Here is a 25,665-nt window from a genome sequence, read left to right as displayed (position 1 = left end):
CAGCCGCAACTGCATCCAGACCTGATCAGCATCGCTGTCACCTTGCACAGCAAACAGCTTGCCGCTTGCTGGGGGAGCCAAAGATGGCATCGTAGCCCGCCACGTCGCGGCGCTGTTTCTTTCCCTCGCCCTGACCGCTGTTCCTCGTGCCTACTGGTGCTTTGATCGCCATCCAGCATCTAAAGCTTGTCACGCTCGACTCCATCCCTGCGATCTCCTCTCATCAGAGAACCTCCTGCTGGTTTGCCATCGAGCCGCGCGTTACGGTAAACCCCGTTTCAAGCTGCATCCCGCGCGGTGGCGACCGGCTCATCCTTCCACCAGTCTACCAGTGCCCCTTCCTCAAACATCCAAGCCCCCACTCGTATAGCTTCTTTCGGTGCTGTGCACCGTCTATCCCGACTTTGACTGGGGCTCGCGCTCTCAAAGGGATTCAGCTGGTGTGCTCGCTCAGTGAGCGACCCATCCGCCAGCGACGTGCTCGCCGGCTAAATGACGTCCACCTATCCAAACAACCCAGGCTTCTCTGTCGGTGCTCTCGCTCCATCACCTCACTCGCATCTTCAAGCATCCTCCTTCGTGCCCCCCTTTACCCCTGGCCAGCTTATCTCATCCTCCGCCACGGACAGCGCTGCAGGCGTCGGCGCCGGCAGCTTTCCTAGGTTGGGCGCCAGTCCTCCGTTTGGGCCCACCACTTCGCTAGCTGCTAAAGGTGCAGATAGCAACAAGCTCGCCTCTGCTGTGACCCCATTCCCATACGGGCCTTCGCAACGCAACCATCCACCACAAGCCCTCTCGTCGCTACCACAACAACAACAACAGCAGCAGCAGTCAAACCTTTATCGCGTGCCGACGAACTCGTCTGTTGCCTCCAATACCTCTTCGACTGGAGATAGGCTTGTCGCTCCGACCTCTCCCGTCTCGCCTCTTTCACCATCTTCGGCTGCTCCAGGGCCGGGGCATTCGCCACCACTCTCGCGGAATACCACCCTACGAAAGCTTAGAGAGCAGCAAGGAGGGCGCATTTCACCTTACCCACCCGCTCCAGCTGCCCCGAATTCGCCTGGCGGACGGCCTGTGGCCTCATTCGGACAGGATCAGTCAGCGCAAGCACAGAACTCCGCTGTGCAAGTGCAGAGAGGCGGCTCGCACAACTCTTCGCGCTCATACGGAAGCCTTGCCCGCAGCGGAACTTCGTCGTCTGCCGGTGATCATTCTCAGTCCTCTCAGCCGCGCTCGCCGGCGACTGGCACCTTTCGTGTAACCAACATGACCGAGCCTATGCCAACAGCAGGTCCCGGCCCATCCGGGCCGTTTGCCCCAGACGGGAATGCGCTCGGACGCAATGTATCCTCCTCCAGCGACGCGGTCAGGCTAAACGCCCCGAATACTCAGCGAAGAAGGCCCAGGCCGGACACAGAGGAAATCAAGAGGACTGGCAGGCTTCATTATGAAGAGCTTCTTCGATTCTTGCGAAGTCATCTCGCCAAAGGTGAGCATAGTCGGCATCACAGACGTGGCCACAGCTTAGCAAATACTTATAATCATCCCTCCAAACAGCCGAACTGGGCGGCCCTCGGTCAAATGCGCGCGACAAACTGACCCGTCTTTCAAAGCAGCAATTCGCGGAGCTTTCTACAGACGTGTACGATGAGTTGATGCGACGGCAAGCGAATGCGCGTAATCCAAATGCGGATCCAGCCACGCACCAACCACATCTGGCAGTGAGGGATGAGTTCCATCCGAAGCGCAACCAAGCAAGGCAAAAGCTAGCGACGCTTCCAAAGACTCGGTTCAAAGACCTCGGCAGCGATGTCTTCTTTGAGCTGGAGCGACGCTTCCCAGAGCTCAAGGAAGAGTTCAGGCCCGAGGCTGTTGTGCGAGATCAACAACGTGCAGAAGCAGAGCGGGAAAGAGCCGCACAGCAGCAGGCGCAGGCTCAAGCAGCCGCCGCTGCAGCAGCGGCACAAGCACAGGGCAGCGGGAGCTCTTCGAACGTTGTCAAGGCGCAACCCACGCTCAGCAAACAAGAAGAGATCATCCCTGCCAAGTCGACGATGGTCGAAGAAAAGATTGCCGTTCCCTATGCAAACGAGAAATCCGCAGATGTCAAGTCGATCGGGGCGGGACTGGGTCGCTCGGGCTCCCAGGACAGCGCTCCACGCGCATCGTTTGTGGACGATGGTGATGCAGCAAGCCTGAGAGATTCGCTTGACTCTGCTACAGGGATCAATGGCAAAATCGGAGGGTTGAGCGGGCTTGGAGCCCTCACGCGAAAAATTTCAAAGGATCCGGCTGACGAGAGAGGGAACCGGATGAGCACCACCAGCTCGGTTGGTACCGGCTTCTTGAACGGCTATGCGGCAAGCACTGTCGCCAGCGGAGCTAGCCCCGTGGTGAATCGCGGAGGTCAATTCGAGGTATGCGACGAAGTGCTCCACAAACGTTATGCGCTGTCTGCTGACGAAAAGTATTGTATTGCTCACAGGGACCCCCATCTTCACTCGGCGTAGACAGGCTGCGATCAGACTACGAATTTCGGATAGCCACATTGCAGCAGCGCATCACTACGCTAGAATCACAGAACTCTGAGCTTAGAGAATCTCTGGACGATGCCAAGGCCAACGCGAGGGCGAAGGACTCCATCATCGGAGAATTGCGAGAGGTGAGCACATGACTCTGTTTAATGGTACGACGAGCTGCTGTTGATGAAATTTCCATGCAACGCCTGCAGTCACATGCCCGCTCAGCGAAGGAGCTTCGTGATGAAAATGACGAGCGATATCAAGCAAAGAATCGCGAATTGGAGGACACGCTCGAGCTGCTCGACAAATTACGAGAAGAGCATACCAATTTGCAGCGCCAGCCAGCGGAGCGAAGGAATGCGGATGACCCGCAAATCGAGCAGCTGCGGCAAGAGCGCGATGCTCTGCAGCAAGAGTACGCGCAACAGGAGGAAATGGTTCAGGAACTTCAAGGGCAAGTAGGTTCTTTAATGGAGGAGCTTAAGGAGCTGTCCACTCGCAACGACGAAATGATGGCCGAAAACGATTCGAGCAATGTGGTGATCCGTGACTTGAACCAGCAAGTTCAATCATACAAACGCAAATACGAGAACGCCAAGACAGAGCTGCGGACGCTGAAAGCGACGTCACAGTTGTACGTCAAGCCTCCCAAGGCTGATGACTTTATCCCTGCCTCGGACAAGGGGGCCATCGCAGATGTGCACCTTACAGCTTTCCAAAGCTCGATTGACGAGCTTCTCGCTGCTGCGCGGTCAAAGACTCCGTCCAACGTCTTACTGGCGATGAAGTCGGTGGTCCTCGCGACGACGCTCGTCACCGATGATGTCGCCAAGTCGGAGCAGAGTGGGCTTGCCGAGCTCTCGGATGATGACAACGAGCAGTTGCAGTCGCTCAAGTCAAAGGCATCTGCAACGCTGAACAACCTCATGACTGCCTGCCGAAATCATGCCTCCTCGCATGGTATGTCCCCCGTCAGCCTTCTTGACGCTGCTGCTAGCCACGTCTCGACAACCATTGTCGACCTGGTCAAATTGCTCAAGGTGCGCAAGGCCAGCAAGGTCGAGGCAGCGCAGCTGGAGGCAACATTCACGCAGGACGGCACCAAGACGCTGCAAAACGGGCTGAAGCCTCTGCACACGGGTACTTCTGCACTCGCATCTGCGCGAACAGGAATGGAACCACCTTCGCCGAGTACCAGTGAACGGCGTGGGACGATCGGGCGAGCCAATGAAAAGTTTGGATCTGGTGCTATAGCTGATGATCGCTTCTCGCCGCGAACGCGCCAGCCATCCACTTTTGGCCGATACTCTCCCGTTGGATACAGGGCCGATGTCACACGAAAGGACAGCGTCGGTGAGGGCTCTTGGAAGAACGGGACCTCCAAGTCGCGAGCGAATAGCGTTTCGTCCGCATCGAGCACGCCTGGCAACGTTCCAGCTGTACCACCAATAAACCCTGGCCTGCTAGGCACGAACGGCGCGCATGGCGGGAGCGGGAGAACCACTCCTGACAATGTCACCATTGGTAGTGACAAGGGACGGCTGAGTAATGCCTCACCCGGGTCTGCACTTATAGCTGGTGACTCGGGGGAGGAGAATTGGGCCGAGCTAAGAGTGAGTATTTGCGCGAACTCCGTTCAGTCTACCAACGCTGACTTGGGTACTCTCTCGTTTCAGGGGTACATCGAGACTCAGACCAAAGAAATTTTCAACTCCATCTCGGCCCTGCTATCGGCCATCCGGGAAGGCGCGCAGGGCGTCCAGCTGCGAGAAAACTTGACGCAGATTGTCACAATCGTGTCGTCCATCGTCGCGATCTCAAACGACAACTTGCCAGCATCCACGCACAAGGAGGGCATGCGCATCCTTGCTAACTTGACGGAGAATTGCGATAAGCTCGGCGAGATGCAAAGCTTGACAGTGTTTGACAAGACAACCAAGACGCACATGGCGAGCGCAAGCTATGGTGTCGCAAAGGGCCTCAAGGCTCTGGAAGGGCTCCTCAACGATGCGGAAGACGACGAAGATGTGGAAAACATTCGAGCGTAATCAATCACCACGAGTCCCTCGCCTCCTAAACTACTTGACTGCGGGCCACCCTGCCGACCAGTTGGTTGTTCCAATGTATATGTAATGGGTCTGTTATAATCGCCGCTCGTACCGCACGTGGCGCGCTTTTGATGTGTAGTATTTTAGTGAGACGATAGCAAGTGCGTACAGTCACCCTTGGAGCCCGACACAGGCCACTTGTGCAATACGCGACGGCCTTTTCATTTACTTCCTTGCAATTTTCCGATGGTAGCCCCGAGAAGACAGAAGCAACATCGGTATCAGTCATGTGTGCTGGCTCGCACTTAGCGGTGTGACGATCCCCATGGAGGTGTTTCAAATGATGGTAAGCCAATGCCGCCCCCATTGCCCCAAAGAGTAACTGAGATGCGCCAAAAGAATGAAAGGGTGGTGATGGCTAGTGATATGAATTGCACCGAAACCACAGTTCCCATTGCTCTCTCGTCTCCGAATCCAAAATTTTGTCAAGTTCCACCGCGATCGTACACACGGCAAGCTTGCCACTTGATGAGCACTTCCATGAGGCTCAATGCTCAGTGTCCACCTTTCAGATTTCAGTGCCCCCTCTTCATCACACCTGAAAAAGAGACCGACAGTAGCTGTGTGCACTAAAGATCAATAGGTCCAATGACAGAAAGGGGCGATGATAGCAGCAAAAAGCGCAAGAGAGGAGTGAACAGTAGCGCTGGGGTGACCCGCTCCAATCCAGGCAAGGGAGATGAGGGCCAGCTCGCAAATAAGTCAACGTCAAACAGACATCTATCGACAGGATTCAGGGGAAATCGTACGAAGCGGGATTGGAAGGCTGCTCCGAGTGGAGGACAACGCGCTCGGCATCATGGGCGATATAACGAAGGGCAAAATGGTCGGATGACGGCTGCGGCTAGCAGTGCAGCAAAGCCGCATTTATCAATCAACCAAGTCAAATCCTCCTTGCGGCAGACAAAAAGGCTGCTTGCAAAATCGAATCTCGCCGAGAATGTGAAGCTGGAGGCCGAGCGGCGCCTGGCGGCACTGGAAAACGACTTGGAGAAGGCACAAGGGGTACAGCTGGAGAAGAAGAATGCTGAAAGGTACCACAAGGTGAAATTTTTTGAGCGCCGGAAATTGGAGAGACGAATTGGCAAGAGCAAGAAGGCTTTGACTCTCGCGAGTGACACGCATGCAAAGGAGGCAGCGGAAGTGAACCTATACAACGATCGCGTTTTGCTAAATTACGTGCTCGTGAGTGACAATACCTCGACTGACACGTGCACTGGATGGACCCGTTGAACATTAGAAACTTCTTCATTTCAGAATTTTCCGACCTCACAAAAATACGTATCACTACTCCTATCCGCCGCCGAACAAGTTGAAGCGGCGGGAGAGCAAAGCGATAGCAAAGGTGCAGCTGGTACATCCCAGGCGCAAAGCAGGGCACTTGCAGCCGCGTTGGCATTCAAAGAGGAGGTCGAGAAACGTATGGAAGCAGGAGAACTCCCCGATCAGCCCGAGGTAGCGCTTTCCGAGCGCTACAAGGAGAAGAGACTGCGTGCCGCGGAACCTGAATCCAACCACAGCGCAAAGCGAGTCAATGCCATAAAGGGCAAATCACTGGCCAAAGGCCCTCATGGTCAATCTCTCGCAGACGCTGCATCAAATACAACCGTCTCTGATGCTGATTTGAATGAGGACGATGTCATTCCCATGGTCGGAGGCGAGAGCGACGAACACGACTCCTCGAACTCGGAGTCCGGCATCGCAGATGATGATAGACAGCGGAATGTGTCTTCGAAGCAGGTTGAGAGTGTCGTCGCTGCAAGCGGAGCCAAGCCCCCTCGGAAGAGGCAACGTCAGCGAGGCAGCTCTGATCAAGCATCTGGAGCAAGCATCCCAGAGGTTGAGCCGAATTCGGAATCTGCCGCCACAGTTCAAGGCGACGGCCTAAGGACATCAAAGCCTAGACGACAGAGAAAGCGCAGTGCAATCACGGGCGGTGGAGTCGAAAAAGGAGATATGCGTACGGACAAAAAAGCAACGGTGCAAAATGCGGAACACACCGTCAGTGACTCCGTATCAGATGGCAAGAAGCGACGACGGCGGGGGACTACGAAGGAGCGTGCGAAGGCATCAGAAAAAGTCCTACAGGATGACTTTTTTGATATTTGAATACTCCGCAAACCTGTGTAGCCTCCTCCGTGTGTAGATTGTACATCCCGTGATTTGGGCTTGGCGACGTCAATCCTCACGTTTCATATTCACAGTGTACATATCATATTTGCACACTCATCCCACGGAGTTTAAAGGATTTTGGCTATATCTGGCAGAGAGGGCACAGAAGATAGACAAAACTTGAGAGGGGCTAATTTGCTTATGTGATACTTTGGGTGAACTAGGGTTGGTGGCGTTCCGCAAGATTCGAGAAGTGTGCCACCGTGGAGCTCCCAAGCCGACTGGAACATGACAGGCATCATACCTTGTCGCACCTTAGACTCGAACCTTGGTGCCTGGTACTTCTTGCTTCGACATGCAACACCTCCTAACATTCCAGAAAAGGGTATCTGAGAGGGGCTACTTGGCATCACATCTGTAGCAGCATCTGCGCGGCTTTCAGACCTTTGCCGAGATGGCCGTCATGTCCATCATGACGCCAAGAACGCAAAGTAGAGGTATGACCCGCCTTGCACCGCTGCTTCTCGCTCTTTTCATGCTCCCGGCCCTCATAGCGCCAATGGCTGCAGGCATGGGCGTCGTATCCATAGACTATGGTACAGCGTTCATGAAGGCGGCCTTGGTTAAACCGGGCATGCCATTCGATGTCGTGTTGTCCAGCGACAGTAAGCGCAAGGTACCCTCTGTTGTCGCATGGAAGCAGCATGAGCGCCTCTTCGGCAGCGATGCAGAGAACGCCGCCGGTCGCTTCCCAAAAGACACTTATGCGGCGATGAAGCTACTATTGGGAAGAGAGCTGTCCAATGAACAAGTCAAGCAGCGGCAAGCACAGCTCTACCACACAGACTTGGTCGCCGCGGACAATCGCCCCGAGGCAATCGGCGCCCTGCGTACACTCAAGACAGCGGACAATCAAGATATCGTTTACTCCATCGAAGAACTTGTCGGTATGCAGTTAGCACACATGAAGCAGCTCGCTGAAGCAACTGCAGGAGAGGATGTCAAAGTGACCTACCCAGGCAACATTGGCACGTTCGGCGGACTTGACGTCGTCCTTACTGTGCCAGGTTACTTTACCGCTGCCGAGAGGCAGGCCATCTTTGATGCGGCTCAGCTAGCAGGCATGAAACCTCGATTGGTCAGCGATGGTGCTGCAGGTGCGTTGTAGCTGTCCCGCCTGCGCTCTTTATGCTTCTTCGCTAACGCTTTCGCAATTTCCATGCAGCTGCAACTTCGTATGCGCTAAGTCGAACGTTCCCAAAGCCGGAAAAACATATGTTCTACGATGCCGGTGCCGGATCTACGCGTGCAACGATCGTCGAGTTCTCTACCCAGCAGGTGAAAGCCGACAGCGTGCTTTTAATTGGCTCGACGCAAAAGGAAGCCACCATCGTTGATGTCCTCTCCATCGGTTGGGATAGACAAGCAGGCGGGCTTGCGCTCGACCTAATCGTGCGAGACATTCTAGCAGACAAATTCGAGAAGACGGCGGCTGGTCAATCGCTCTCCACACCTTTGAGGCAGAACGACCGGGCAATGGCCAAGCTGCTCAAGGAGGGTAATCGAGTCAAGCAGATTCTCAGCGCCAACGCGGTGGCGTCTTCTAGCGTCGAAGGCCTGGCGGAGGATATGGACTGGCGTGGGAAAGTCGATCGAGAAGAATTCGAGGATGCTGTTCGTCGCTCTGGTCTCGGAAAAGGGTTCACACAACCGATCAGCGATGCGCTCCAGCGCGCTGATCTTTCTATTCACGATCTCGACTCAGTCATTCTGGTCGGTGGCAGCACGCGTGTGCCCCTTGTCCAAGCTGCCCTGAGAGAGGCAGGTGTCCCTGAAAGCAAGTTTGCCCAAAATGTCAATGCCGACGAGGCAGCCGCGATGGGCGCCGCCTTCTATGGCGCATCGTACAATCCCCAATTCCGCATGAAGGACATCCGCGGCTACGACGCGAATCCATATCCCGTTTTACTACGAGACCCGCTCAATGGGGGCAAGGAGGAAGTCCTGTTTGGCATCCAGAGCTTCAAGAACGACTTGGTCCTCAAGAGCTACACTGGAACGAATGTGCACGAGGACTTTGTCATGCAGGTCGGGTATGCGAATGACGCTGAATGTCTTGTCGACGGCTTTAGCCAGGATGTCGCACTATTCAATATTAGCGGCATCTCCTCTGCTCTCGCTCATCTCACAGCAAACGGCGACATCAGTGGCGTGAAGACAGAGCTGAACGTGACATTTGTCAGCAAGCCCCTCGGCACTTATGCAGTTCAGAATGCCGTTCTCAACGTCAAGCCAAAAGTCAAGACCGGCCTATCTGCGGCACTGAAGAGCTTCTTCGGTGCTGGAGGAGGCTCGGACGATTCAGAAGTCGAAACCACAGAGGGAAATAACTCGACGGCGACTGCAGCCAAGAAGCTTACGGAGGCAAAGGACAAGCTGATCAAATTGACAGTTGAGACAATTCCTCAAGGCGGATACAAGCCCATGGAGTCACGGCAACTTAAAACGTCAAAGGATCTTCTCTACCTTCTCGACAAGGACAATGAGCGGCGCGCGCAGCGCGATGAAGCTCGCAACTTGCTCGAAGGGTACATCTACCGGGTCCGTGACTTGCTCGAGGATAAGAGCGTTCTCTCGGCGAGCAAGAAGGATGAGCGTGAGAAGATCAAGCAGCGGGTCGACGATATCTCGATCTACCTCGCCAGTGAGGGAGACAAGGCAGAGATTAGCGTACTTAAGCTGAAGCGGGCCGATCTTGAGAGGCATGTCCGGCCCATTGAAACGCGCATTTCCGAAGCCTCGCTTCGAGATCAAGCATCTGAGTCATTCTTGCGTGTACTTGGGGATGCAGATGCATTCGTCCAGGGGGCCCAAGCGAATCTGACACAGGCCCTGAATGAAGGCATCTCGAGCAAATACGGCAAGGCCGAACTCGATACCCTGGCAAATACGCTAGCAAAAGACAAAAAATGGTTTGAGACCAGTGCAGCTCTGCAGAAGAAGAAACGCATAGACGAGGATCCAGTTTTTCTTGTGGAGGAACTGCAAAAACGGCAGCGCAAGTTCTCGGATACAATCCGCAAGCTGAAGAAGCGAAAGATCGCAAAGACCCGACCGCCAAAGAAAGCATCACCAACGCAGGAAGGAGAGGCAGAGGGCAGCAAAGGGCCATCAGGCACAAAGGAACCCGAAGTACCGCCACCCCCTGAAGAGGCTGGCTCTGCTCCGCCTACTGAACAAACACAAGCGAAGCACTCTCCACCCCTTCACGAGGAATTGTAATCTATGCACACACGTGAAAGGCGACCGCGCGCGAAGGGTCAGTCATCCGCGTAAGAGGCATAAGGCGGGCCCAACGAAGCTCACGTTCTCGTGTTATCAACAAGAAATCCAGAATATATTTTGCCCACAGACGGCTCGGTCCGAGTGAGGTCGGTTCGAAGCCAGCTAGTAGTTCGTAGATGCTTCTGTGAACAAATACTCTCTCCTCTTCAGAAAATAACGAGACTTCAATCTTCTAGCAAAGGTCTGCAGTCAGAGAACAAAACACAAATTGTCGGATTCTCCGAATCTCATATGGGGTGATACAATCATTGAGGTCATCGCATCGTCGCGTCATCAAAACTGGTTATGTTATGGGATGGCATTCCATCTTTCGAAAGAACCATTGTATGGATGAGCGGGATTTACCCGACCAAACCTGAGGTGGTCCCGAAAAACAGATATATATCTTTACTTCTAGCTGCAGGCAGAAGGCCACCATGCCAAACTCAAGGGCTGTCTGCTTGGTGCGCTCGTCCATCAATATCGACGAGTATTTGTTAGGTGAGCGCCTCTGAGCAGAGGGTGATGTGACCCGATATAGATGCGTGAACATGACGATTGGTGGGAATACTCCTTTCATCTTTCAGTACCACACATCGTCCGTCCTGGAGAGACCCTTTCTTCCTTAAATGTAGAACGCAAGCTCGGCGGCAAAGGCGTCAACGTTTCAGCGGCCATCGGCCTGGGAAAAGATGGTGATGATTACTCTGTCTTCCTGGCAGCACAGATGGGCCATGAGGACGCCTCTCGGGAGCAGGAGCTTCAAGATCGCAATGTCGAGACAACCCTTCTTGTCAAACGGCAGGACATAAGAACGGGAACCGCATACATCCAGGTCGCAGCCGATGGCGAGAACAGCATCATTCTTGTTGGAGGTGCGAATCAAGTGAGGGGCTTGCAGCTCGACGAACCTGAGAAGTTGTTCGCTAGAGCCTGCGAACAAGCACAGGGGAACGTGACTCACGTTGTCTTGCAGAACGAGATTCCGCTGACAGTGACACGGCGGACCTTGGAGCACGCTGCCAAGCAGAAGCGGCCTTCGTGCATTTCCATCTTTAATCCATCTCCCATGCTCGGGAGGGGAGAGCTTCAAAGTTTTCCTTGGGCAGACGTTGATGTGCTCATCGTCAACGAAGGAGAAGGAAGGGATTTGCTCAAGGCGCTTGGAAACGGAGCAGATGTTGAAGGAACTGCAGTTGTACAGGCGCTGGGCCAACTCGAATCTCTGCAAAAGATTCCTTGGCTCGTGATGACCCGCGGAGCGAAGGGCGTAGCAGCAAGCATCAAGTTCAACTCGAGCCGCACAACCCTCGAGGTTCCAGCGGCAACACCTCGTGAAGTGCTAGACACGACTGGAGCGGGAGACACATTCGCTGGCTACCTTGTGGCATCCATCATGCAGCTTGACAGCGATGCTCTGCGGCAGGGCTCTTTGGGGCCCCAACGGGCGAGGGATGCGATCCAATTTGCCGCTCTAGCTGCCACAATGGCTGTGGAGAATGCTGGCGCTCTCGAGGGAATCCCTAAGAGAAATGATGTACTGGCGAGGAAGCATTGAAATGAAATCTCGAACTTGAACTGACACAGAGCTGGAGATATTCGGGTGGCGCTTCTCCGTGCTACAACCAGAGCAAAAGCATGGTGCGCTCGGCTGGAAGGACTACAGCTACGGTCGAGTTTTTCCGTGTCGAACTAATCAAATGACTCCAATCAAACGAACAGATAGGTAGAGAGAAAAGCACGTCGCCCTTGGAATCCTAGAAAGCATGCGACTACAGTGAACACCAATAAAAGTTCCATACAACGTGTGAATGCGTGCCAGCTAAGTCATAGTGACATTCGCTGTGGTATTAAAGCTTGTCTGAGAGGAGCAAGCTATAGTCGGAGGCGGTGGTGGTGTAGTCGAGCTCGACCTTGACATTGGGAGTCTGGCCCGGCTTGACGGTGTACGATTCGTTGGGGCTGTTGTAGAAGTTGTGCCCATAGAAAGCAACGACCGTAGTGAAGTTGACCGGTTGGCTGTTTGACCACCCGGCAGGGGTCGAAGTCAACCTCCAAGTCTGGGCCAGCTGGCTATCGTCGTCAGCATATGAGCATGGAACAGCGATGAAGCGCGCGTTGCTCTGCTTGAGGACGTTGGCGGCGATGCAGTAATTTGTGTTCTTGGTCGATTGCAGAATACCGTAGCACTCACTTCCGCCGCTGTCACCAAGACCGTAACAGCCGCTGGGGAAGCCTGAAGAGCCGATCACGTTGGAGGTGACAGACAGGAACTGCAAAGGTTATGGCGGCTCCTGTCAGCATGAATCGGCGAGGCAGCGCTGCCTGCGGTCTTCGCGTACCTTGAATGTCTCCGCGGGAGCAGGCTTGCCGTTGTGCATCGTCACGAGAATCTGGTGACCGGAGCCATCCCTGTCGCCATTGAATGATGCGTAATGCGACTTGTAGTCGGACTGGGTTGATCTGAGCACCAGTGGGGCTTCGTATTTAGTCGAATACGTCTTCACCTGATCCCGCTTGGTTGGCACCGCGACGGAAGCGCTCGCTACGAGAAGAGCCGAGATTGCAGCTGTGAGAGCGAAATGCATGGTGATTACTGAGATTTCAGGGATTCTTGCGGAGCCGATAAGGTGAAAGGAGGGGAGCCTATGATGTTATGATGGACGAAATGGGGCTGAACGAATCCAATGTGTGATCTCCATTTATACCACAGCCTGCTTCTGCGCCTTCCTACCTTCAGCTTGGCCATCATCAATGAGCAACATTAGATCAACAGACGACATCATCGGGAGACATTTCGGAAATCCAGAAGCTGCCGGAGAAGCGACCTGCCTGATCATCCTTCCGCCGCCGTCTTGTGTGAGGCTCATCTGACAGTCGGAGTTCCGCAACCGTGGGAGTCGGAGCAGCAGAGTGAGCGGGGTCGATGGACGTACATGAGCGACATTATGACATGTGCCTTTTGGCACATGAGGGAGCAGGGGCTGAGAGGCTTGTTGCTGTATTGCCTGCTGGTTGCGGCCTGTTGTGACTTGGTTACGATTGACTTTACTAACCACTGACTACTCTTACATTGCGAGCAGCGATGTGTCTCTTGCTCCGTTCGCCGAGTTTTGCGGTAACTATGTGCGGGCCGTAGCGGTACCTGGACTGGCTTGAATTTCCCAACTCGCACATGTGGTTTTCGTTTCCATCGCCGCCCCGTCCTGGCTGCCCTGTCCAAACTTGTGCAAGTTTGCGCCGGCCCCCTTTCTCTTACTGACCCAGACGCTTGGCCAGCACCTGCAGGAACTGACCTGCACCAACGAGCCAAATAATGAGCACCAAGCTGGCATCAAGCTCGACTATTCTCGACTTTGTGGCCTGGGCCTGGTCATACTAAGGCTGTCGAATCGGGCCGGGTGTCCATGCGCACGAGACCGTCGACCTATCGTCCAACATGTTGCAAAATGCGCCATGCTTTGCCGAATTCGCTTAACATATCCTCTCATCGCGAATTCACCTTCGCGTTTCTTTGAAGGCATCGTACGCGTGATCTCCTTGCGGTGTCGAGCAAGTACGTACCTGCGCATGCGGAATCCTCTCGAGCGTCGACGATAGTTTAGGAGGCACGAACACATGCGGAGGTGTTTCTTTGCTGTTTCACGATGAACTGGCATCATGGCGCCAAGGGTCTTTTATTTGGCAGCCCTAGGCTAGGTCACACTGCGTACAAATCACCAGTACTCCGGAGGCCACATGATCCAATGATGTTCCTGTCGATCCGGCAATTTTGGCTTGTCTGCCGAAACTCCGGATGGCTGAAACATGTCACGTGTGGGCGGGGCGGGTCGCGCCAGGTGCCGCGGAGAGCCGCCAGCAGAGAGAGCGACAAGGCGCTGGAGATCCGACAACGACGTCAACGACAGACAAGAAGTGCTTGCAGAGTCCAGGCTCCAACGAGGCAAACAAAGAGCGAGTCGGCTAGCACCGGAGGGTATGACGAGGATCATCACCGCATGAGCGATGACAAGTGACGATAGACGACTAAAAAGACGACAAAAGGGTGCGCTCTGCCCTGCACTTATCGTCTGAACACGCGTGTACAAAGCTGTACTGCAATCGTTGAGTTTACAAGGCGCAATGCGAGAGAGGGAGAACACTTTCTCCATTGTCCTCTATTTCCTCCACCCCAGCGTTTGCGCACACATGGTACTATCATGGTTTAGTCGCTGCCGAGATTGTGCGACGGCCAGTGTGTTCAGTGGGGCAGACGAAAGGATGAATCCATCACTAGGCGGAAAATCGCTTTATGTATGGCTCTATGAGCTCTTCGATCTGCATACCCTCCGACAACAGCAAGACGTGGCAGTCCGATCAACCAACCGCGTTGTCTGTACGACATGCGAGGCGAAGGTTTATGCGTCCTTTCCTGTGGCACAACCTGTCCCAATGTTGCATGCTGCAGCGGTCGGCGTTGCGCACCTGGGGGAGGAGCTTTATTTGGGCGAATGCATGTGTGGCTGGATGATCTTCGAGCAGCTGCAGCTTGTGAAGAGCTCAGACACGCGTCTGAGCGCGCTGATGTAACCCCGCCCGACCTGCGTCCGCGCGGACATCCTTCTGAAGTTGGAGGGTCAACCGACAAAAGGTTGTTCACAGACGCTCACGCGAAGACGCTGGTCACAGGTAGATGCGGAATCGCAAGGATGAATTCCTCGGCCGAGAGTGAGCACCGAGTCATCTAGTTGCACCGTACCACGAAACAATGAGTCCAACTTGCGAGTGGGCGGGGGAGGGCGGGGGAGATGAGTGGGGGGACACAAATCTTGGCACGAGAGCAGTGTTTCGAGCTTGGAGGTCTTTTGACCCATCGGCGATTCGCAGTGCGCGCACCAATACTATCTACACCATCCCTGATTTGCCCACCATCACCGTTCACATACTTGGATGGGGGCTTTCTTCCGCACATTTTCGACATTCCCCGCATACGCCGTACCCGCCGCTGGTACCAAAGATCTTTCCCTTCGCTCGACTCATCGATACACCTCGCGTTTCCGTCGTCGCTGCCGGAGCCAAAGTCGTAGTCCAACCAGTCGCGGAGCACCAGGCACCCTCGCGCAAGCAATCAACGCACAGGATCCCCTCGCCACACGCTGACAGACACGATGCTGAAATATGAGGAGGTTGCGAAACACAACACCCGGGATAGCTGCTGGGTCATCGTTCATGGTGTGTGTCTGAATCTCTGGACCAACTGTCCTCGACAGCGAGAGCCGATAGAGGTTCTGACAGTGCGTTGATACTTCGGCCCCTCAGGTGAAGCCTACGACGTCACGGTGGGTGCCGCGTATTGGAATGGAGTAGAGCAACGTTTCACTGACGAATCTTAGAACTCATATGGGCTGTTTTGCAGGAATTTCTGCCCGACCACCCTGGCGGAAGTAAGATCATCTTGAAATACGCCGGCAAAGACGCAACGTGGGTTCCGAAAAGCGCTAGAATTCGGTCTTTCAGTCTGCTTGCCACATGCTAACCCATTTCTCTCCGGCATCTTTAACCCACAGTGAAGAATACGACCCGATACATCCCCCTGGAACGCTCGAACAGAACCTTCCAAAGGAAAGATGCCTAGGCAAGGTGGATCCGGACACGCTCAAGGATGGCGCCGCACAGCTACAGCGTGACAAGAAGGAGGTCGGACCTTCTATAAAAGAGGATAAGATCCCCCCAATGGAGCTCTGCCTCAACCTGTACGACTTTGAAGTGGTTGCCAAGCGTGTGCTGAAGCCTACCGCCTGGGCATACTACTCTTCCGGTGCAGACGACGAGGTGACCATGCGCGAGAACAGTGGCGCATTCGGCCGGATCTGGTTCCGTCCGCGCATCCTGCGAGACGTGAGCAAGATCGACTTTAGCACCAGCATCCTCGGCCACAAGTGCAGTATGCCCCTCTACATCACCGCCACCGCCCTCGGCAAGCTCGGCCACCCGGACGGCGAGAAGAATCTGACCATTGCCGCAGGAAAGGAGAAGATCATCCAAATGATTCCCACGCTCGCCAGCTGTTCATTCGACGAGCTGGTCGATGCACGCATCGACGAGAACCAGGTCCAGTTTTTCCAGCTGTACGTCAACTCGAACCGCGCTATCACGGAGAAGATCGTGCGCAAGGCCGAGGAGCGCGGCGTCAAGGCACTCTTCATCACCGTTGACGCGCCGCAGCTCGGACGCAGGGAGAAAGATATGCGCATGAAGTTCGATGATGTCGGCTCACGCGTGCAGAATGATAACAAGGACAATGTCGACCGGAGCCAGGGCGCTGCGCGCGCTATCTCGAGCTTCATTGACCCGAGCTTGTCGTGGGACGACCTGAACTGGTTCCGGAGCATCACACGCATGCCCATCATTCTCAAGGGCGTCCAGACGTGGGAGGACGCAGTGATGGCTGCTGAGCTCGGTCTCAACGGCATCGTCCTGTCCAATCACGGCGGGCGGCAGCTCGACTACGCGCGCAGCGGGATCGAAGTGCTCGGCGAGGTCGTGCCAAAGCTGCGCGAGCGTGGCCTCTTCCCCAACCCCATGTTCCAGATCTTTGTTGACGGAGGCTTCCGGCGCGCAACGGACATTCTCAAGGCTGTCGCCATGGGGGCCACTGCCGTCGGCATCGGTCGGCCGTTCCTGTACGCGTACTCTTCGTACGGTTGGCAGGGCGTGCAGCACGCTATTCAGCTGCTCAAGGCGGAGATGGTACGTGGCGCAACGCTCGGCACAGATCACATCGTTGACCCAATGGACTCACATCGTATTCCTTCTTTTTTGTTTCGATAGGAAATGAACATGCGCCTCCTCGGTGCGCCGACGCTCAAGGACGTTGTTCCAGAGATGGTCGACACGCGCGCGCTCTACACGCATACCAACACCGTACCGGAAAGCTCCGGCTCGCAGGTGTATGAAAAGATGAGCACCGCCATCGGTAAAGCGGGTGATGCGGCTACGATCGCCGACATTGCTGATAAGATGAGCAAGCTATAAGTTGTCGCCACTTGTGCCTGCCTGTCTTCCTTGCATGCACCCACCTTTTGTATGGCTTAATACTGAAAACCTGTAGATCGGCCCATATCAACTCAGGCAGCTTTGTAACTTCATTTGCTATGTATCTAGCAGACCAACCGCTCTCCGTCGAACCAGCCCCTGCCAGCCCATTCGTTTCGATATTGGAAATATTGGGCCTGTCAAACAAGATTGTTCTTGGAGTAATCTATATGCATTGACTAAAAATGACGAGTACACTTCTATGCATGCGCTAGCACTAGCCAGTTCAAGACTTGGGACGTAGTTCGCGGTAAAGGGGTTCCCACGCGCGATCCCGAATGTACTCTTCCAGACCTTCTAGCGTTTCTGGAAGACCCTTTGCCTGTGCCGTTCCTTCTTGTTGGGCAGCCCGAACGACAGCAGCAGCGACCTGGCACGCCCGAAGAATTGTGTCATTTTCCGTCGTTTGCAAAAGGAGAGCATGCGAATGCTTAGCACTCACCTTCATCGAGATGTTGCGCACATCGTGCAGGTCCGGAAGGAGTGCATCTTCTGGATCCTTGAGGGCGGGGCTGAGGCTTGCAAGGGCTTCCACACCAGCGACGATAAGTGCGTCAGAGACTCTATTGGCTTTGGCGACAACAACACCGAGTCCTAGCGCTGGGTAGAACATGGCGTTGTTGCTCTCTGCAATTGAATACAGGAAATAAGCCAAGCGGTGACCATTAAATGAGGGTGGGTGGTAAACACCATATGCAAACAAGAGTGCTCACCTGCGACGATGTACTTCCTTTCCTTACCAAGGATATCAACCGGATCGAAGGGGCTGCCGGTGGCCATGAGTGCCTTGCCGTTGGACCACTCACTGATCTGCGCTGGGACGCCTTCAGATAGGCGACTGGGGTTAGAAAGCGGAAAGATGGCAGGGCGCTTGCAGTGCTTGCACATCTCCTTGACGACTTGCTCGTTGAAGGTGCCGTGCTGGCCCGATACGCCGATCAAGATAGTAGGCTTTGCATTTTTGACAACGTCCAAGAGGCTGAAGCCCTCCGTGTCCACCGATTTGGACCATGAGGAAACTTCCGACTCGTCGCGTGCGAATTCCGCCTGGCCCTCACGTAGGCCTTGCATACTCTTCGTTAGCAGACCTTCACGGTCGATCAAATAAAAGCGTTTATTCTTGAGGTAATGAGAACAAAAGCAACACATTAGTGACAGAGACTGAGGCAGTACTGTATGTCACCCGCCCACACGCACTGCTTCTTCTTTGGTCATCCCTTCGCGGGTGCAAAGCGCGTCGCGGATACGATTCGTGATACCAAGCCCAGCCGTTCCAGCACCGAATACGACGTAGGTCTGATCATTGAGATACTCATTCTTAACCTTACAGACGCTCATGACAGCCGCAAGTGCCACAGCGCCCGTGCCTTGCACATCGTCGTTGAAGCAGGCTACTTGATCCTTGTACCGGTTTAGCAGTCGCAAAGCGTTTGCGTTGCCGAAGTCTTCAAAGTGTAGCAAAGAGTGTGGGAAGATGGAGGCGGCAACGTGTACATAATCGTCGACAAAGTTGTCATACCTGGCGAAGAAATGTTTAGGTGTTGCTGCTTGAGTTCATTCCCTCGTTTCGCAAACTCACTCTTCGCCTGTGATGCGATCGTGGCTCCACCCGAGATAGAGTGGGTCCTCCCTAAGCTGCATATTGTTCGTTCCAACGTCTAGAGCAATGGAAAGCGTCCGATTCGGGTCTATGCCCGCGCCGAGGGTATAGATGGAGCTCTTTCCAATGCAAATGTTTATGCCACCGACCCCCCAGTCGCCAATGCCTAAAATTCCTTCGCCGTCGGTAGCAACGAGCAGGTCGACATCGTTGGGTCCAAGCTCGCCATAGTGTGTCAACGCATTGCGGATGTACTGCCTCCCTGCATCCCTTCCTCGGCTCTGGACTTCCTCGGCGTAGGAAGGGTAGGAGAGAAAGATGCCGTCTGGCCTGCGAAAGAGGCGCGAGAAATTGATGATCGAGTCGCCGACGACGGGAGTGTAAATGATTTTGAGCGTCTCTTTCAGGCTCTCTTGCAGCAACGCGTAGAAAAGCACCTGGTTCTGATCCTTGAGACTTCGCAAGAACGTGTACTGCATCAAGCTCGCCTGCTCCTCTGCGTCTCCCAGCTCGGCAATCTCCTGGCGCTGCTGGAGCTGCTTGTACGCCCGATCGACCTGAGTCCGGAGATCATGTACGGCCGAGGGCAGGTAAGACCCTAGCTTAAGCTTCCGCCTCTCTTCAGCCGAGTGTGCTGCGCCGTAGTTATACACGGGGTCCTCGAGGACCTCCAAACCGTGCTTGGAGATGTACAACGGTGGGAGCGGACGCGAGCCCGGCGGGTTGGAAGGGTGCACGGTGCGCTCGGCGGTTGAGACGGCGGAGGCGGTCCGCTCCGAACGCTCAGTTGCGCGCGTAGCAGACACAGTCAATAACTGGCGCGATCGAGCAGGGCATCTGAATGGCCTGAATCCCAGCCGAAAAGCAGCTGAGGCGCTGAACGGCGCTCGTGAGCGAGCCAGATGAGTCGGCATAGTCTTGGGTGTCAAAGACAGCGCAGACAGGCTGAGTTTCTTCCTTTCCCCTCGTTATAGCGCTAATACAAAACCGTGGTTTAAGCTTTACGGTAGCTCGAGGCGCTTCCGTATTTTCCCTCCTTCTATTCGGGGATCGAGATCGCAATCTATGGTCGTTGGCCGACGGTGCTGGGAGCAGAATAAAGTCAGGTGGCTGCCGCTGTTCAAGTAACGCCGTTCCAAAAATTTTACCGCCGATAGAAGCTGTGTACCAGGTAGTCTGCAGCGCAAGCACACCTCAGCATTGCCCACTAGTGTTGATCTCTCCGTCCACGCACTGTGCCTCGCCAATTACCGTGCCCTACCAAGCACAACAGGCGTTCGCAGCGAGGTGCAGGTAGGCCAGTTACCTAGCAGAGCTGGCAGCCAGGGCCTGGGATCTTCGTTTTTGCACGAGCCTTGATGAATCTGCAACATCGGCGTCTTTTTTTTTCATTCCCAAATGGGTTCGCCGATATTCTACGCCGTGGGGGAAACGATAACATTAGGTAAGACATCATATTGAGATATAGATTGTTGATATGGCTGGTGACTCGAAGGTAGACATCAGGCAGTGCTATTCGCATCCCTTCGCCTCACCCCATTGATCGGCACCCGCCGAGTTGAAGCAACAAGTTTTTGCACAGCTCTGCTTTCCCACATTGGCGCTATCGAACCCTGAAACCTTCGAGGGATGAGAGTGACTACAATGACCAGCGCGCAGCACGGAGCGGCCTCCTCCAAAGGAGTCCCCGCCTCTGCTGGCGGACCACCGGCTGTGCGCTCGATCATCGACACGGATCTGTACAAGCTGACCATGCAGCAGGCCGTCTTGGAGCATTATCCTGATGCAGATGTCTCTTGTGAGCAGCAGAATCTTATCACAGGGCTGCCCCTTGCTCTCTGCTGACTACGGAGCGACGACGACGGATCCTCCACAGACCGCTTCACAAATCGCTCGATGAACATGAAGTTCACGCCTGCAGCTGTGAACGCCATTCGCAGCTCCATATTTTCACTGTCTTCCTTACAGCTCACCGCAGTGGAGAGAGCATGGCTTTCTGAACGCTGCCCTTATTTGCAACCACGCTACCTTGACTACCTACAGGCATTTCGGTTCAAGCCTGAAGAGGAGGTGATCGTGAGCGAAGTCAATGTGTCAGATGATCTCGTGGATTTGCAGATAAAAGTCGAGGGTAAATGGAAAGACGTCATCCTTTACGAGGTTCCGCTTATGTCCATTGTCAGTCAGGCGTATTTCGAGCTGGTTGACACGGACTGGACAATGGACGGGCAAGAGGGTGAGCTAAATATGAATTTTGCTGACCTCCACTAAATCTTGACCGCTAAATACACTGCGTGCTGCTGGATAAGAACTTGCTGCTAGCAAAGCAAATCGGCTGATAGCAGCCGGGATCAAGTTTTCCGAATTCGGCTCTCGACGGCGACGATCGTATGAGACCCATCGAAGCGTCATGCAAGGACTCCTTCGCGGCGAGCGCGAGGCACTTTCGCAATCTATCGGTACTGGGAAAATGCTCGGCACATCCAATGTCCACTTTGCGCGGCTGTTCGACATCATTCCCGTCGGGACCGTGGCACATGAGTGGACAATGGCACTCGCAGCGCTAGAGGGCTACGACCGCATCAATCTCACGTCGCTGCGGAAATGGGATGAAGTATATGCCCCCCCAGCGTTCACACCTACCAATCCAAGCGAAGACTTGACTATCGCGTTGACGGATACGTTCAGCACCGAGGTATTCTGGAAGGATCTCCTCCGCGATGATGAGGATGGTAATAGCGGCAAAGCCGAGAGCAGTGACGCGCAAAATGGCAAAGAGATCATGCGGCGCTGGAGAGGCGTCAGGCAGGACAGTGGCGATAGCAAGGCATTCGCTAGGCGCGCCAAACAGGAGTACCAGCGTCTTGGTGTGGATCCGAAGAGTAAAGTCATCATCTTCTCCGATGGTGAGCCCTAAGCCTCTGTTCTTATAATCTTATACAACTTGAACGCTCACTGTGCTGCTTTCCAGGCCTGGATGTTGAAAGATGCATCGAGCTTGCATCCTACGCAAACGAGATCGGCATCGGTGCCGGGTTCGGCGTCGGCACGAACCTCACAAATGATTTTCGCAAGTTGTCCACCGTCTCGCCCGTGGCCGCAGCACCGAACAAAATTGCCGCGTCCGCCATACGAGACAGTTCTTCCAACAAGGCTTCCTCGTCAATCGCAACAACACAAGATATCTTGGACGCGCACAGCAGAGGAAAAGGGGAGAAGAGCAAGGCGCTGAATATTGTCATCAAGATGTATTCGCTCAACGGTAAGCCGACAGTCAAGATCAGCGACGAGCTCACCAAGAATACAGGTGATCCAGAGGAAGTCAAGTGAGTAGACGCGCAATGCTCACGTCTTTTACCGCGACATCAACACCCGTTCCTGGAATCAAAGCGGTTGCTAAGTGCATTCTAATCCAACTGCAGGCTCGTCAAGCGGCGATTCGGTCTGGATGCCCACGAAGCGGCGCAGCAGGTAGAAGACGCATAGTGAAGGCACAAGCCGGCAAGCACGTATACTGTATGCACGCGCGAAGTATATACACAGGCGCGTTTCGGATACTTTCTCCTTTTTGCGGGTTTCTCATCGCTACATCCAATACACAAGGTCACTTTTGGCCTGTAGACCCGGCCGAAGTTGATCACGTGTGTGAGGAAAGTGTAGTCGCATTTTTACAAGTGTCTACTGTTTGCTTTCAAGCGGCCTTGCTGACTTTGGCATCTTGCGAGGATCGTGACGGCGGTGTGACCGTTGCAGCCGGGTCGAGCGTCGGCGCGACGCTCGCTGCAGGGCTTCTGCTGCGCGCACCCTCAGGCGTCTCGGGTACATTGGCATCGTCTGCAACGGGTGGGGCCTTGCCAATCGCCCCAAGGAAGACGCGCATGATCACGTTGCGGCCCTCGATTGGTGGCAGGAACACGACTGCAGATGTAAAAGTTAACTGAAAATTAGTTTTGCTGGTATCTACTCCATCATGCTCCACGAACAAGCTATGCGTACCGAAAAGGAGAGTCAACAGCGCCCATATACTCATTACAACCACCCAGCCGGTGAAGAAAGGTCTTGAGAAGACGTATCGCGCCCCGTACAGGGAGAAGGGGGTGATGACCCAGACGCCGAGGAACAGAACGAGCGATGCGATGGAAGCGATGAAGGACTGTTTGCGCATGAAGGTCTTTTGCGAGGCGGTCACCCCAGTCTTTTCGACGATCTCTGACGCAGTGTCGTCGGAGATCAGCTTAATGTCTGAGAAGCGCTCCCAGTCAAAGTTGTCGCGTGGGAAAGTGAAGCTGATTGCAGGCGACAAGATCGTGGGGACTACGGCAGAGACGATCGTACCCCACAGGCACGGCAAGATCTCGCCGGTGGTGGTGACGTCCAGCGTGCCGTAGTAGTGGTGCGCGGTGGCGAGCCAGGTTGCCAGGCCACCGACCAGGCCGACGAGTGGCGAGATCACGGCGGCGGCCCACGTTTGCCGCTTCCAGAGCACAGTAAGGGAGATGGTGACCATACCTGGGCACACGATGATCCCCAAAAAGTACAGCGTCCAGATGAGGCTCAGGCCTATGACTTGGAAGACGACAGCGAGGACTGCAACAGAAGCAATGTACATGACGTCAGATCGCGCGGATACTGGCACTGGGTGGTTGGTACACCTTGCATGCTCACCTGTAGCGAGAACAGCAAAGAGGATGACGCCGAGGTGTGTCATTCGGATGATCCACTTCTCACTTGCGTTCGTGTTGATGTACGAGTGATAGATATCGGAAGAGAAGGTGGAGCCAACAGCGACGAGCTGGGCACTGGTCGTGCTTGTGACGGCCATGAATATGAGAATGAGGACAGCAACGGCGCCACCTTTTCCTGCGACTGCCTGGGCGCAGTATGCGAGCGGGAGACCGTTGTTGAGCTCGGTGTCGGTAAGGGCGCGGCCCATGGTGGGCCAGATCGGCGAGTTGTTGTTCGAGAGGCCGACGGCTGCGAGTCCGACGACGCCACCGAGGAGCGCGGGGACGGAGAAGTAGAGAACGCCGGCGGCAATGTAGCCGGGCACAGCGGCGGCGATGTCTGCCGAGTACGCCTTTTGCCAGTAGGATGAATCCATTAGGACGAGACCAAAGTTTCCCAGCGTGTGCAGAACGCCAAATTGCAGCGCAGAAGGTGAGGCGAGCGTGAGGTACGAGCCGCCGTAGTTGCCCTTCACAGGCGTCTTGGCTGCGGCCACCGTGGCAAGCTCGTACAACCCGTGGATCGACTGGATCTCTGGATTGGAAAGCGTCTTGAAGGAGAGCCAGCAGACGATGATCAGCAGGGCCTGCACTCGAGGGAGCGGGTGAGGAAGTGACACTGACGCAGACGTCAGCGACAACTTTCATCGCGGGAGGACTGAACAGATGAACTGACCGTTGTGTGCAGGTAATCTGCCAAAAACGTGCTCTTCAGGCCACCGCTCAGAGTGTATATAACGACGCTAATTGGAAGGAGCCACAAGGCGGCAATGATTGACATCCCCGTCACGGAAGCAATGGTTGCCGAAGCGCCAAGTACCATGTTGACGTATGCGATGAGGTTGTTGAGCAAGCACAGGCTTAAGCCATCGCACGAAATCCATCAGCTACTCAAATATCCTTACCGGAAATTATTACACTGAGCACTCACAAAGTGTACAGCACGTGTGCTGTTGTTCCATAGCGCGACTTGACGACCTCCAAGATGGTGTGGGCATGAGGCGTCTTGAGTTTCGATTGGATGGCGACGACGGCAAAGAAGGTAATCTAAGGCAAACGGCAAAGTGAACCAATTAGGTGTATAAGCTTCGGCAGCTTGCAGGACTACAGAGCCAACTCCGATCGCACACTCACCTGCACAAGGCAGCCAGCTCCAAACCAGTAGCTTCCAGCCAAGCCAAAGTTGTACGTCACCACTGTACTACTGAGCACAGCGGTGGACCACAGCCAAGATGAGAGAACTGCCGTGCAAGTCAAGCCGGTGCCGATCTTCCGACCTGCGGTCGCGAACGTCTCGAACTTGCATGATCAAACCGGAACAGATGCGAAGATAAATGTCAGCATCGCGGGAGTGACAAAGTGTCTTTGGCTGAGAAAGATAGCTCACCCTCGCGTTATTCTCATTATTGTACAGCCGGAGCAGGTGAGTGATGTAGACCATGACGGCCGCAAAGGCGAAGCCGAAGGCGACGAGGACAGCGTAGCCGGCACCCTGCGGCAGTGGCGCCGGGACGGTTTGTGACATGGTGCCGATGCGAATATACTGAGGAGGGGGGGAAAAGGAGCTTAACAGTGGTGTTTGCGAACGGGGGGACGGATTGCAGCGCGGATAAAGCGCAGCTGCGATCCCGATGAGGGAGGAGGAATGATAGGGTTTGAATCAGATGTCCGTCTATATATACACGCTTCCAGGTCAGCCAGTATTCCTCGCTGCCTTTCCACCTCGCGTGAATGAGCATCGGAGGAGAAATTAGATTCAGAACTGGTTGAAGTATAAAGCTAAGTAGCAGAAGGGGGGAATGGTGGCTTTGCCGCTTGTATATTTCCCATCATTATGCCGCTGCTAGCATGACTCATGTGCATTCGAACGGAGAGAAAGATTTTGTTCAACTCGGACTTGATCAAATCAAAAAGCGTAATTCCTGGGCTTGTGTATAGCAATTAGCTCACTCTCCCCACGTCCCTCCTGAATAGGCTCTCGTCACCTAGACTCAGTCACGTTTCGGGCGAGGGAGCAAGATTGCGCGCGGGTTGCTGCTGCTGTTTCTGCAGATGTTTTTCCTGTGCATGTCCGAGCCTCCAAGGTTGCGACCAGCAAGCGTCTCTGCTTGCCTTTTCAACTGCGTTTCAAACCTTCGAGGCCAGCTGCCATGAGTTGGAAGGTGAGAGCAGTCGAGCTAGTGAGAACACAGTGGGAT

At 54.6% G+C, this 25,665-nt stretch overlaps 9 protein-coding genes across 9 annotated transcripts; 6 read left to right on the top strand and 3 right to left on the bottom strand.

Annotated features, from left to right (window-relative positions):
* Window positions 1–492: 492 nt before the first annotated feature.
* K437DRAFT_267943 (uncharacterized protein) lies at window positions 493–4,573 on the top strand (the record flags this gene model as incomplete). Its single annotated transcript, XM_013388336.1, has 5 exons — window positions 493–1,492; window positions 1,561–2,420; window positions 2,489–2,665; window positions 2,735–4,138; window positions 4,202–4,573. 5 exons carry the CDS (start codon window positions 493–495, stop codon window positions 4,571–4,573), a joined length of 3,813 nt encoding a protein of 1,270 aa, XP_013243790.1.
* An 891-nt stretch (window positions 4,574–5,464) lies between these two features.
* K437DRAFT_267942 (uncharacterized protein) lies at window positions 5,465–6,742 on the top strand (the record flags this gene model as incomplete). Its single annotated transcript, XM_013388335.1, has 2 exons — window positions 5,465–5,818; window positions 5,891–6,742. 2 exons carry the CDS (start codon window positions 5,465–5,467, stop codon window positions 6,740–6,742), a joined length of 1,206 nt encoding a protein of 401 aa, XP_013243789.1.
* Window positions 6,743–7,109: 367 nt separating this feature from the next.
* On the top strand, window positions 7,110–10,153 carry K437DRAFT_255960 (actin-like ATPase domain-containing protein). Its single transcript, XM_013388334.1, has 2 exons — window positions 7,110–7,902; window positions 7,971–10,153. Exons 1-2 carry the CDS (start codon window positions 7,245–7,247, stop codon window positions 10,025–10,027), a joined length of 2,715 nt encoding a protein of 904 aa, XP_013243788.1. The 5' UTR covers window positions 7,110–7,244; the 3' UTR covers window positions 10,028–10,153.
* A 227-nt stretch (window positions 10,154–10,380) lies between these two features.
* Window positions 10,381–11,651, top strand: K437DRAFT_255959 (Ribokinase-like protein). The gene is made up of 2 exons (XM_013388333.1): window positions 10,381–10,570; window positions 10,657–11,651. Exons 1-2 carry the CDS (start codon window positions 10,507–10,509, stop codon window positions 11,625–11,627), a joined length of 1,035 nt encoding a protein of 344 aa, XP_013243787.1. The 5' UTR covers window positions 10,381–10,506; the 3' UTR covers window positions 11,628–11,651.
* A 268-nt stretch (window positions 11,652–11,919) lies between these two features.
* K437DRAFT_262515 (uncharacterized protein) lies at window positions 11,920–12,657 on the bottom strand (the record flags this gene model as incomplete). Its single annotated transcript, XM_013388332.1, has 2 exons — window positions 11,920–12,342; window positions 12,412–12,657. 2 exons carry the CDS (start codon window positions 12,655–12,657, stop codon window positions 11,920–11,922), a joined length of 669 nt encoding a protein of 222 aa, XP_013243786.1.
* A 2,347-nt stretch (window positions 12,658–15,004) lies between these two features.
* Window positions 15,005–17,333, top strand: K437DRAFT_246163 (putative CYB2-L-lactate dehydrogenase). Its single transcript, XM_013388331.1, has 5 exons — window positions 15,005–15,280; window positions 15,368–15,387; window positions 15,465–15,529; window positions 15,616–16,798; window positions 16,880–17,333. Exons 1-5 carry the CDS (start codon window positions 15,217–15,219, stop codon window positions 17,081–17,083), a joined length of 1,536 nt encoding a protein of 511 aa, XP_013243785.1. The 5' UTR covers window positions 15,005–15,216; the 3' UTR covers window positions 17,084–17,333.
* K437DRAFT_255954 (uncharacterized protein) lies at window positions 17,333–20,037 on the bottom strand. The gene is made up of 5 exons (XM_013388330.1): window positions 18,723–20,037; window positions 18,341–18,662; window positions 17,857–18,262; window positions 17,586–17,770; window positions 17,333–17,513 (listed from the first exon to the last, which is right to left on the bottom strand). The coding sequence occupies exons 1-5, from the start codon at window positions 19,655–19,657 to the stop codon at window positions 17,370–17,372; spliced, it is 1,992 nt and encodes a 663-aa protein (XP_013243784.1). The 5' UTR covers window positions 19,658–20,037; the 3' UTR covers window positions 17,333–17,369.
* A 350-nt stretch (window positions 20,038–20,387) lies between these two features.
* On the top strand, window positions 20,388–22,229 carry K437DRAFT_267936 (nicotinate phosphoribosyltransferase; the record flags this gene model as incomplete). The annotated part of the gene is made up of 5 exons (XM_013388329.1): window positions 20,388–20,541; window positions 20,620–20,979; window positions 21,053–21,649; window positions 21,715–22,069; window positions 22,166–22,229. 5 exons carry the CDS (start codon window positions 20,388–20,390, stop codon window positions 22,227–22,229), a joined length of 1,530 nt encoding a protein of 509 aa, XP_013243783.1.
* A 24-nt stretch (window positions 22,230–22,253) lies between these two features.
* On the bottom strand, window positions 22,254–25,056 carry K437DRAFT_101060 (putative DUR3-urea permease). The gene is made up of 7 exons (XM_013388328.1): window positions 24,855–25,056; window positions 24,602–24,766; window positions 24,399–24,514; window positions 24,144–24,327; window positions 23,409–24,054; window positions 22,740–23,330; window positions 22,254–22,661 (listed from the first exon to the last, which is right to left on the bottom strand). Exons 1-7 carry the CDS (start codon window positions 24,990–24,992, stop codon window positions 22,435–22,437), a joined length of 2,067 nt encoding a protein of 688 aa, XP_013243782.1. The 5' UTR covers window positions 24,993–25,056; the 3' UTR covers window positions 22,254–22,434.
* Window positions 25,057–25,665: the final 609 nt, after the last annotated feature.

Source organism: Tilletiaria anomala (assembly GCF_000711695.1).
Source record: "Tilletiaria anomala UBC 951 chromosome Unknown K437scaffold_31, whole genome shotgun sequence".
NCBI classification, from domain to species: domain Eukaryota; kingdom Fungi; phylum Basidiomycota; class Exobasidiomycetes; order Georgefischeriales; family Tilletiariaceae; genus Tilletiaria; species Tilletiaria anomala.
The sequence above is the reverse complement of the archived record's forward strand: the minus strand, read 5'-3'. Positions and strand labels throughout refer to the sequence as shown.